Consider the following 12,613-nt stretch of genomic DNA (forward strand, 5'->3'; position numbering starts at 1 on the left):
GCAAGTCAAACGCTGTTTACAAACAAAAAGGTACAACAATGTCGGATGATTCTGAAGTTGTAGGAGAAAATAAGATAATTTTTTAATATGTTTTTCGCCATTCTCTACCTTTTTGAGCCGCAGTACACATACAATGAACTTAGACGTGATTCGTAGTAGTGATGGGAAGTTCGGATCTTACTCGGACCTTTGAGTCTCATTCAGCAAAATGAACGAATCTTTTTTCGAGTCATTTCGTTCATTTTACCAAAATATAATTAAAATGTTACGTGTTACTTCCCTAACACATCTACTGCTTACACAAATGTTGATCACAGTACAAACAAGACGAAACTATAATGCTATAAGAAACAGAAAAGATTAATTCATTGTTTACCTGGGTCTTTAGTCTATGATTAGCTCACCTCGCTTATCTGACAAGTTTTCGGGTGTGAGTCATTCGTTCATCACGTGACAGCCCCATAAGCTTAACCAATGCAATGTGAGCTGGAAAAAAAATTGATTAGTTAATCTCTCGATTCTTCAGGTTCGAGTCGTTCGTTCATCACGTGACAGCCCCATAAGATGAACAAACGACTCAAAAAACCCAAAGACTCGAAACAGGTGAACTAATTCTAGTACAGAACTTAATAGGATGTTGCGCATACGTGAATGAACGAATCCCTCCCCAAGACGACTCGTTCTTCCCGAGTCACATTAAAGATTCGTTCAAAATGAACAAATCATTCAAGAACAACCCATCACTAATTTGTAGCATTGTAGCATCCCAGAGCCTGTGCTACATGAGCTTTTGTGTATACAAATTTTTATTTTTCAAAAAAAAATGGTAGATCGATTAGAGCCCTTTGAAGCTGCATTTAAACTCCATTTTGGAAGTTCAACATAAGGGCACCAATGAAGTCCATTATATGGAGAAAAATCCTGATATGCTTTCCTCAAAAACCATACTTTGTTTACAACTGAAGACAGAAAGACATGAACATCTTGGGTGACAAGGGGGTGAGTAAATTATTTGTAAATTGTTGTTCTGGAAGTGGAGTTCTCCTTTAATGCAGTAATACAATAAGCCTACAATGAAGCAACTCGACGTTTCTTCGTTACTAGTTCTGAAGTGACGTTTTGGAATTAGTAACAGAGGCCACTTTAGACATTCTACTAACAGTAAGTAACTTTGCAACTGCATGTAAACTAGTCATTAGCGTATAAGTAGACTGTCTGCTTAATATCTTCCAACACTCTTCTAAACTTTGAAAGTATATGTCAGCGTATTCTACTAACCCTAAACCTAACCTAACAGTCTGCTCTGAGAGTTAGTAGACATGTAATTGCAAATTAATAAGAATCAGTTGACATATAGATGCAAAGTTACTTATAGTTAGTAGAATGTCTAAAGTGGACTATCAAAATAAAGTGTAACCATTTAGATTTAATTTTTATATTTATAATTTTTTTTTTTTCAGGATGGTTAATTCACCAAACTGTTTGAGGAACATTCTGAACATCAGCAGCATAGTTTTTATTGACTCACACAGCATGAACCTGTTAATAAACGAAACTTAAGAGTTTGCATTTCTCTTTTGCATGTCAGCTTTTAAAGCTCTACATTTGCTCTTAAGCTAAGGTTGCGTGCATGAAGGACACGCCAAACTAAGTTTCTATGTGACACCGCCCTTTGTTTTTAAATCCAGTGAAACTTGCCCAGCAGGCACCGTGATATCAGTTTGAAGTGAAATGTTAGTCAAGACTTGATCAAGATGTTTAACGTAATTTTAAGGTCAGTTTGGACAGCAGTTTCTTTCAGTGGTAATTGAGTGAAAATATGAAGTTAATACTCATGAAGAAATTGGTTTAATGTATATGCAGGCCAATGTGTTTATGGTTTAGACGTTAAATTGATGTCATATGACATCACATTGACATCAGTGATTTGTGTTTGTTTGATTAATATTGCGTAATATGAATTATTTTTCAAAATGTGTTTTAAAGTTGTAGTGTGTAAATTTTAGCAGCATCTACCAATGAAGTTGTGAATTAGTAAATTAAGTAGTAAATTAATAGTAAATAAAAGACTTATATGTAGCCTACTATATTATTCATTAAACCGATATGCTATTGCTAATATTATTGTTACTTTTTCATCATTGTATGAATTTCAGGTAAAAAAGATTTATAGTTTAAAAAAAAAAAAAGCTGAGGTAATTGTTTGGCATTCTATGCTAAGAGAATTACCAATTACTGGGATGAAGAGCCAGCAAAAACATCATGGGTGTGTCCTTCATTTTGAACATAAATATAGTAAATTCACTAATGTAAGATTAGTTCTAAAAATACTAAAAATACAAAAGCACTGGTAAAGAGAAGAAATCATCTGTAATTCTGGTTTATTTTGAATGAAATCACATTGAAACATTGAAAAGACAGATAAGCCTATAGGCTACTTAAAAATCTATATATTTACAACAATTTATACACATTTAAGTTTTTGTCCTGAAACTATAAAACACCCCTGCCTTAAAACATGACAATTCATGAAGTATGTAATTACGTATGTAATGTCAAATTGAAATACATACATTTTTCAAAATGTATGTTTAATGTGTAAGGGGGTCTACATCGGTGGCCCCCCAATATGCATATTTTGTATCTCTCCTTTGTCTGACACAACCATTTCAGGACTTTGCCCATTTTCAGAGTCTCTACTAATGAGCTGATGAACTGAATCAGGTGTGTTTCATTAAGGAGACATGGAAAACATGCAGTGTTGGGGGGCCTCCAGGATCATGGTTGGGAACCACTGGTCTACATGACCTATGATTGATGATTATAAATGATGTAAGTCGCAGCACATTTCAGATGTTAAAACTTACAGTATTTATGTAGGCTATGGGCTAAGGAGTGATTCTCTACATTATTACTGATCCTCTGTAATGGAGCAGCTCTAAGGTGCTATTAAATTAAAGATGAAGTACCACAGAGCAAATAAAAAAGTAACAAAAGCTTGTAGAATACATTTAACTGTATTCTATATATATATATATATATATATATATATATAGAATTCTATATATATATATATTCTATATATAACTTAAGTATGAAAAAAAACTGAAGGAAATATCTATTCGCTAAATGAACTAAGCCAACTAATTTTATACATATTCTTTTGGTTTCTGTACCCAGTATTTTTAAAAATTACAAATGCAATGAAAATATAGGTATCGTTACTTAGTATCTGCAAGTACCAAAAATAAAAGTATCGGTATCAGTGATGCATCCCTGTCAAAAACTCATTAATTCCAAGGTGTTTCCCTCTCTGGCTAGTTGTCCATCATTGAGGTAGAAATTATATTTAGAAACTCATGCCCAGGACCTGCAGGTGGAGGAAGTAATTATGCAAGATGCAATATACAATGATGATTTAACAAGATGGTTACACAGAGTTGGGCATTTAATAAATGAAGACCACTGTTACTGGTGTTTTAAACACGATTAAAAAAAAAAAAAAAAAAATGAAATGTGAATGAATTTTGAAGTGAGCTTAAAATCAAAACCAAGGAAATCCCTGTATGTATGTCAGGAGCTCATCTGTATCTTAAATATAGTCCTATGAGAGCATTCACATAACAATTAACATCTGTATATCACTCACCTCCTTGTTCTTTTGATTTCTTCCGACCAGCTGCGTAACTCAGATATTTTTTCATTTCAGTTTCACAGTCACCCCTGTTTACATTTCGGTTTAATGCAGCATCTGAAAGAGGAAACTTGATGATAAATAAGTTGGAAATTCTAAAGCATTTGTTGTATAGTGCTTCACTCACAGCTGTAAAGAGTTTGCATGTTCTTAATCTTAAATTTGTCTCAGAGTTCTTGAAATACATTTATGCCTTTGTTTTCATTTGAAAGTAGGAAGTGTTCTTGCTGTGGTGTGTTTACCTCTGATCACATCTGTTAAAATAAGCTTAGAGAAGGGCTTTTTATCTCCTCTCCCCAGCCAGTTGAACTGCGTAGCGAGATCGTCTGTTAGGACTTGCTGCATAATATTCTTAATCACATCCTTGGGCACAAAACCTCCAAGCCGTGACAATTGTTTTACCTGTGAAGATTTTTATTTTTTTTTATGTATATGTGATCCTAATTAGTCAATCCTCTCTTTAATTTGGTCAATTTTTTTTATAATGACATCAAACTGTACAGTTATATTAGTCTGCCTGGACTACTTTTTTTTGTAGAACCTTTAAGCTTTTCTAAGAAAGATATTAAAATAATTTTGATTACAATCAGAATTTCTTAAATTTATTTATTTTGGTGAAAAGCTATCATCATAGACCAAAAGGGTAAAGTATTTTTGTATTTTATTTAAGAATTATTTTAAACATATTTTGTAATAACCAAATGAGTGTACAGTATCCCTTTAAACATTGTATAAATGCTGTGTCGACTCACATATTTTTTACGTGTTGTTGCATTGTTGAGCTCCATTTCAGTCCTGGACACATCTTCAAGGGTTCTAAGAGGCAGATTTAGGTTTTTTGAAGGCACGCATGTACTGCTGGGGGCTTCAGAAACTGTATTGTCTTTGAGTAGTTTTTTTAACATGGTAGAGTTTTGCTGAATCTTGCTCTTGATGTCTCTCAGCACTTGGAGGATTTCAACCTTGTCTGTTGTGTAAAAAGAGTTTTAAAATTAAAAAAAAAGGAGAAAATAAACTTCTCATATTGATTATGTCAGAAGAAGCTGACCCACCATCAGCTGACATTCTGGAAGTAGATGCAAGTGATGCAGGAAGAAGCAGCTGATTATTTAACATTCCTTGAGTACTTCCACTTCTCAGTCTTTTTATTCCAGGTAATACAGTGTCAAGTGGATTTGACCTTTATTTAAAAATGAACAATACTTTAAATAAAACAGTACAAATCCTTTCAAAGCTTTCAAAGGTCAAATCTTTTAAAGGATTTTTATTTATTTTTAAACAAAATGCAAGTCTGTTACTGTTCTTCCTGTTCTTTGTATTGTTTTTGCCCCTCTTTTGCCATCTCAAAAGTGTCTGCAGTAAGATAAATATTGTATTATATTATTTGAGAACTTATTAGACAGTACAAAATCCTAAATTAAACAGTTATGTTAAAGTAGTGATCATTACCGTATTGTCCGAGAAAGATAATGCATAGTTTCTCCCATGGTTTCCCTTCTGTTTCAGGGTTAAGTTTGTTCTGAATAGCTTCCATGCACTTCTCTGTTGATTTGAATGGAGGCCAGTAACAGTGTGTCTTTTCTGAACTCACCCAATTTGATGGTACCACCAGCACCTCTTCTGAGTCATGCAAGATAATAACTGTATACATGGTCTGCCTTGAGGGAACAGAGAGAAAGGTACAAAAACACAGCATTTAGTCCAGATTAAAAAATAAATATACTCAGCTTTATAGTAAATTGGAAAGTTGACCAAATCAACCCTATAAATTTGGGGGAAAAAAATAATTTATATTTTGTCAGAAGGTAAATTAAAGATGATCTAAACAGTAAACTTTTTTAAATTTATAATTTACTCTTATTATTTTTCCATTGTCTAGACCAGTTGTTTTCAAACCGGTCCTGTGAGCACCCCCAACACTGCACATTGTCTGTGTTTCCCTCGTGTATCACACCTGATTCAGCTCATCAGCTCATTAGTATAGATGGTGCATTCAAGTCATGTCGGATAGACCGTATTTACAAGCTGAAGATACATGAACGCCACCACAAAGTTGTTATTATGAGTGGGTGTGTCAGTGAGAAAATGTGTCAGATGCACACATGAAGGCAATGATTACATCCAAAGACAATAGATGTGGAATCCATGTATCATTCGTTCATTCGTTTTTTATTTAATATTGACAGAAGAAGCATGAGAGAACGGCTCCTTTTTGGTTTTTCTTTTTTCTTTTTTTTTTTTTTTCAGAAAAATGAAAAACAAGAATTCAGCTTGATTTTTAAATTTTCGTTCAGGGTTGGAAAAATGAATAGACGGCTTGAATATTTGATTTCTACACATGGGTGGGAATTAATTAAACATTCTGCTGATCAGCCGAAGATCAAACCGTGCCGTCATCAGTTCTTACACAGTTTGGCGCAGAATAATATCCTCCGCTGCTGCAGTTGTAAGGATTCTTAATATGTTTGTTGCAAATACATTTAATCTTTTTCTCATCAAACAACCACAATATTGAATGGCTTGACACACCCCATACCTGGGCAGAGCCTAGACAGGGCTTTCTTCTTTGTGCTGTTCTCAACGTGCCCAGGGGGTCCGCAAAATAATTTGCTATAGCCTACTGTATATTCTGAACTGTAACTGTAAGTCACTTCATCATGAAACATGCTGTGATTTATTCCAGTGTAACTTATATAATGCACTTAATGTCAAATAATCTTAATGTACAGAGATCAAGCAGCGCATTCTTGTTGCTTTATTATTCAAAGGGATGGTTTTTGCAGTCATTTTGAATGTAGCCTACACAAATAAAAAACGCATTTTTCCATTTCGAATGATGACCTGCTCTTATCTGTATGATTGTAAATGACAGAGTATTAAGTTGTTTCCGCTGCTGAGGAAAGGAATTCAAGTGATCACACTGGCGCCTTTTATTTTACATGGCTACTTATATTTTTCATTCTTGTTTTTTTTCTGAATGCTATTCATTTAAGGATTTGCCATCGAGTGAGGGAAAGTAAATGTTAATAGAGTTTATATTGTGTACACGGACAGTGCGGAGAGAATGCACAACGACTTGCTTTGAATGTTTTGTTGGAGAGAACATAAAAAACACTCCGCTTTACTTGATCAATTAATACCCAATATTAATGAAATAGACTCAGCAAAAACAAAGTTGACTGCTGTGTATTTACACTTCAGTACTGCACTTGACTGTAGGTGCATTCATCTGCTTAGTTTATTAAAGGGTTACTCCACCCCAAAATGAAAATTTTGTCATTATTCACTTACCCCCATGTCGTTTCAAACCCGTAAAAGCTTTGTTCATCTTCAAAACATAACAATTTTATTCAACAATTCATCTCCTCTGCATTGGCATAGTGCAATTTTGGAGAGTATCTACAGTGCGCAAACTGTGTATGCCATTCTGTGTCAGCCGCACCACATGGATACGTTTTCTATGTATATTTACGCTTTGATTTGGACGAAAACAGTGTATCCATGTGGTGCAGCTGACACTGTTTGAATAAAATAGTTTTTTTTTCTTAGCGTACAAAAAGTATTCTTGTTGCTTCATAAAATTCTGATTTAACCCCTGATGGCAGATGGACTATTTTGACGATGTCTTTCATACTTTTTTGGGCCATGTTATTTACTTGGCAGTCAGTGGGTCTCCCGGTTTTCATCCAAAATATCTTAAATTGTGTTCCGAAGATGAACAAAGCTTTTGTGGCTTTGGAACGACATGGGGGTAAGTGATTAAGGGGGGGTAAGCAGAAAGGGGCATTTAATTAATAGAAATTGAATATTTAAGCTGTTTATTCATTTTACCAACCCTGAAGGAAAAATGAGAAATCAAGCTGAATTCTTTTTTTTTTTTTTTCCAGAAAAATTAAAAACAAGAATTCAGCTTGATTTCTCATTTTTTGTTGACAAAGTATATAGGAGCCGTTTTTCATGTTTCTATTAATTTTAAATAAAAAAACACCAAAGAACGAATGATACACGGATTATGTGGCAGCGTCTGTATTGACGGTAAATTTGTTAAAATTACAGTTATTATTTTACACACATTTACAGTGAAACTATGTAAGTTACATATCCAAAATATTATATTATTGTATAATTACCATAGAATATATAGTGTTTCACCTTACATCACCTTCATAAATTGAATAAAAACAGAAAAAAAGCAAAAACACAATGATGCACATTCATTATTCATTTTGTAGATGTAGAGTTTAAAAAAATGCCTGCATTTTATGTAGAAAAGTTAAATCCCCATCTTGTTCTGACCAAAGTGACTTGAACGCACATAACGTTGTAATTACGATTTGTCAACTGGTAAGTATGAACGTCCCAGGAGGACTTGAACGCAGCAAGAGAACAAGGCCTGAAATGGGTGTGTCAGATTTGAAAGACATACAAAATGTGCAGTGTTGGGGGTGCTTGCAAGACTGGTTTGAAAACCACTGGTCTAGACCAGTGGTTCCCAATGTGTGTGTGCGTCCCAACATTGTGCATTTTGCATGTCATCTTAATCAAACACACCCAGTTTAGGTCAGCAGCTCATGTAGAGACTTTAGGACCTGAAATACAGACAAAAGTCTGAAAATGTGGTCTTAAGAGGGCATTCACACTAATGTGAAATTATCATAAACTTTAAAGATGATGATTGGATTAAATTAAAGTTACTTGAAAGAACTGCATGTTTTAAAATAAAAGCACAGCACTGTTAATCACAGTTAATGAAGTCTACATTTTTGCCAAGGAATTGCTTATGATCTGCTGATAAATTTGGAAAATTAATGGTGTTTAAACCTGCAAACTCATCACCTTTTGATAAAATTCTGACATTGTTGTGACACAGGCCATTCATATGATTCATGTCAAATCCAGGAAGTAGTTTTTTTGTGTTGTTTTTTATGAATTTATTTCAGGGGACCTACTGTCTTCAGAAGAGATTTGATGGCATTACAGAGGTAACTGGAGAAAAGCTTTATTTCTGCTGTTCCATAAGTGTCATCTTCTGTAAGATGGTGAATTTGTAAATTCATTAAGGCTGTCTGCCATTTTGTTCACACTAATGCAGTTTACTAATTCACTAATTAAATTCTGCCTTACTTGCTCATAGTTCACCCAAAAATTTGCTGAAAATGTTCTCACTCTCAGACCATCCAAGATACAGAAATGAAAGCATCAGCAAAGGTTCTACCAGGAAGACGCTAATGTCAAGTTATCCATGCACAATTTTTTAGCTTTGGTTAATCAGCTTGACACTTAGAGAATATAAGTACTAGACCTTTTGTTTTAAATTTGTAGTTTATAACGCTGACATTCCCTTTCATTCTCCCACCACAACCAGTATTCCATACATCAGAATATACAATTATATATAAGCTTACCCTATCCTTCGTCTGTGTATGTGTGTCTCAAAAATCTCAGGTGTCAGGTGTATGGTGAGACTGCAATCTAATGCGCTGTTTTCCTCTTCAAGCTGCTCATCAAGAGTTATAAGACAATATTTCTACATCAGTGCACTTCCTTTTGTTCACACAGGATGTGGTACATATCTCAGTCACAGGTGTGTGTGTGTGTGTGGGTTTGGTTTATATATACTGGTGGGGACTTAAACCTGAATACACAAAACTCATGGGGACTCGTGTCACGGTGGGGACCTAAATTGAGGTATAAGCGTATAAATCATACAGGATGAGTTCATTTGAGAAAGTAAAATGCAAAAAGTTTCCTGTGACAGGTAGGTTTAGGCGTAGGGTTGGTGTAGGGCGATAGAAAATATGGTTTGTACGGTATAAAAACCATTACACCTATGGAAAGTCCTTGTGTGTGTGTGTGTGTGCGCAAAGTGCAGTTGCATGTAAAGCTTGTCATAAAACATAAATAATCATATAGATATTATTTGCACACCAAAAAATATTGGTAACACTTTATAATAACTGCAATCTAGTAAATGCTTTATTAAAGGAGAAGTCCACTTCCAAAAGGTTCACATATAATGTACTTACCCCCTTGTCATCCAAGATGTTCATGTCTTTCTATCTTCAGCTGTAAAAAATATGTTTTTTGAGGAAAACATTTCAGGATTTTTCTCCATAATGGACTGCTATGGTGCCCCGATTTTGCAATTCCAAAATGCAGTTTAAATGCGGCTTCAAACAATCCCAAACGCAGATTATAAACGAGTCCAGTCGAGGAAGAACGGTCTTATCTAGAAACGATTGGTTATTTTCATTTGAAAAAATGCAATTTAAAGTGCTCCTATTATGCCTTTTCAAATATGATCTTTCATGCAGTGTGTCATGTAGCTGTATGTGAACATAAACTATCTGCAAAGTTGTGAAGCCGACAGTGCACGATTAATAAAGTTATTGTCTATTTTAAAAAAAAGAGTCGACTCACATTTGCCTAAACGAGTCGTCAGGATTTCAAATCTTTTTCTGTGGTGGCCACACGTCACGAAGTAACACATTTGCATAATGTCCGCCCACGTTCTACGTCGCGAACAACTTGCCCGCCCATACATTTCCATGGGGTTTACGTCACATGGAAATTTACATGTACATTATACGGAAGACGCTGTATCCTATGCTGTGAGTAAAATTGTTTTATATTCACTTCCAAAAGATGACGAATCTACAAAGATTGTATTTTCTAGTGATCGTTCAAAATAAGTAGTTGTGTACGTTATGGTTTGTGTAACAGCCCTGCACATGTCATGCTAACCGGCTAAATCACACTTCTGTAGTTCTGTTGTTCAGCTGTGGACCCACTGTAGTCTGACAATTTGTGATTGATGCAGATTGACTGTCTGTCTGTCTCATTAGTTGGAGTAATGATAAAGGATGGCGCACGAAGCGGCTTTCACACCGAATGCGGAAAGCGCTGTGCTATGAAATCCATTCGTTTTAATTGCTTCTGCTGCGCGAGGACAACTTGTTTCGGCCTCGACACGCGCACGCCGCAGACAAAGTTCAAATGAGTTGTTCAAATGAACTTTTGCCGCTCTGAAGGGCTGCACTGAACCCAGCGACCAGCGCAGCGCTTTCCGCGTTCGGTTTGAAAGCCACTTAATGCATTATACAATGTTGAAGTTTACAACATAGAGGTGTGCCCGGTTCACTTACATAAGCAAATTGTGAGCACTTTCCACGGTAGACCATGCTAACTTGTCGATTAGCCACCTCAGCTATTTCATCGTCAGACTCTGGCTCGAATTGGTAGGGTAAAATCGATGCCATCTTTTCTATGTATTGACAGGTATCCAGGGCTGTCAGTCAGTTATGGCAATGGGCGTTGTAACGCTGTACACGTTAGACCAATCACAAAGGACTACGCCATCTGAACAATCACAGCAGTGAGGGCTCACGGAAAGGAGGGGTTTAGAGAGACTGATTCTTCGAACTGCTTCGCACGAGTCGTTTAGGAGTCATTTAGAAATGGGGTAAAATTAAATCTATTTTTGGAGAAAACTGAAGTGTTTTTTGACCTTGCATACATGTAAACCTGTTTTGGGAGTCTATTAAAACAATATTAGCAACCTTTAAAATGGCATAATAGGGGCACTTTAAATACTTTTTTTAATGTCAAACGCTTGTCTGTTCTTGCTCTCTTTGAACTCTGTGTATTCTGACTCAAGACAGTTAGGCTATGTCAAAAAACTCCAATCATATTTTCTCCCTCAACTTCAAAAACAATTTCAAAATCATCTTACATTGCTGCAGAAGTTCCAACCCAGTCTTTGCAAAGTGAACATGCAGAGAAGATCAAACACCTTTAAGAAAAAAGGTAAAACAGTGATGTAGGATGATTCTGAAGTTGAGGGAGAACATGAGATGGGAGTTTTTCGACATACCCTAACTGTCATGAACTGGAAAAAAACAGTCCAGGCAGAGACGAGACAAGATAAGATAAGCGTTTGACATTAAAAAGTATAGAAATTGTATTATTTTTCTGAGAATAACCAATCGTTTCGCTAGATAAGACCCTTCTTCCTCAGCTGGGATCATTTACAACCGCATTTGGAATCTTTGGAGCCACATTTAAGCTGCATTTTGGAAGTTCAAAATCGGGGCACCATAGCAGTCTTTTATATGGAGAAAAACCCTGAAATGTATTCCTCAAAAAACATAATTTCTATAAGACTGAAGAAAGAAAGACATCTTGGATAACAAGGGGGTGAGTACATTATGGCCCAATCCCAATTCTTACCCCTATACTTTCCCCTACCCCTCCATTTGGCGCGTTCACGTGTAGGGGTAGGGGTGTCTCAATTCTCTTTTGGTTGGAGGGGTAAAATCGCTAAAGTTTGCTAGCGGATGGCACTGATTGCACGATATTAGAAAATATATTTTTATGTCATATACCTGGTAACTTGACTGCATGTTGTAAACAAATATGAAAGTCCAGTGGCAAGGCAATTTGCTTTAACCACGCATGTGGTAACGCATTGTTTTGTTTTGTTTACGGCCATATGTGTACATGTAAATGAACGGTGCTTACACTATTCATACTTTTTGCAACATGACAACATTTTTATAACTTATATTCTGTATATTGACAGTGCATGTCCTCTGATGTAACGTGTAGTAGTGGTGTGGGATTGGGCCTATATGTGAAGTGGACTTCTCCTTTAATATGTATTCCTTCTTGGACTGCCCCCTAATAGTCGATTAACTGTTAGTTGACTAAAAAAGACATGGCTGATCAATTTTGTTTTTTTTGTCACTGAAAATATATTAAATATGATAGCAGCAGCAACTTTACATGGCCGTTCAATCAAATGTAAACATACAAAAATGTGCACTATTAAAGTGAAGTGTGAAAGCTGAACAGTAGCGTGCTTACTGCATGACAGATGCTCTTATAGTACTTTTTTGGTCATACAGATAAGAGTAATAC

The 12,613-nt window shown here is 35.6% G+C and overlaps 1 protein-coding gene across 2 annotated transcripts; it reads right to left on the minus strand.

Annotated features, from left to right (window-relative positions):
• Window positions 1–2,389: 2,389 nt before the first annotated feature.
• LOC127162318 (uncharacterized) lies at window positions 2,390–9,191 on the minus strand. Of its 2 annotated transcripts, none has more exons than XM_051105105.1 (8): window positions 9,100–9,191; window positions 5,144–5,348; window positions 4,993–5,047; window positions 4,747–4,874; window positions 4,447–4,661; window positions 3,937–4,096; window positions 3,650–3,751; window positions 2,390–3,370 (listed from the first exon to the last, which is right to left on the minus strand). In XM_051105105.1, the coding sequence occupies exons 2-8, from the start codon at window positions 5,343–5,345 to the stop codon at window positions 3,318–3,320; spliced, it is 915 nt and encodes a 304-aa protein (XP_050961062.1). In that variant the 5' UTR covers window positions 5,346–5,348; window positions 9,100–9,191; the 3' UTR covers window positions 2,390–3,317. The 2 variants fall into 2 exon arrangements, with proteins under 2 accessions (XP_050961062.1, XP_050961061.1); XM_051105104.1 differs by having other exon boundaries at window positions 5,144–5,352; window positions 9,100–9,190.
• Between the last annotated feature and the right edge of the window lie 3,422 nt (window positions 9,192–12,613).

This window comes from Labeo rohita, unplaced genomic scaffold (assembly GCF_022985175.1).
Source record: "Labeo rohita strain BAU-BD-2019 unplaced genomic scaffold, IGBB_LRoh.1.0 scaffold_888, whole genome shotgun sequence".
In the NCBI taxonomy this organism is placed as follows: domain Eukaryota; kingdom Metazoa; phylum Chordata; class Actinopteri; order Cypriniformes; family Cyprinidae; genus Labeo; species Labeo rohita.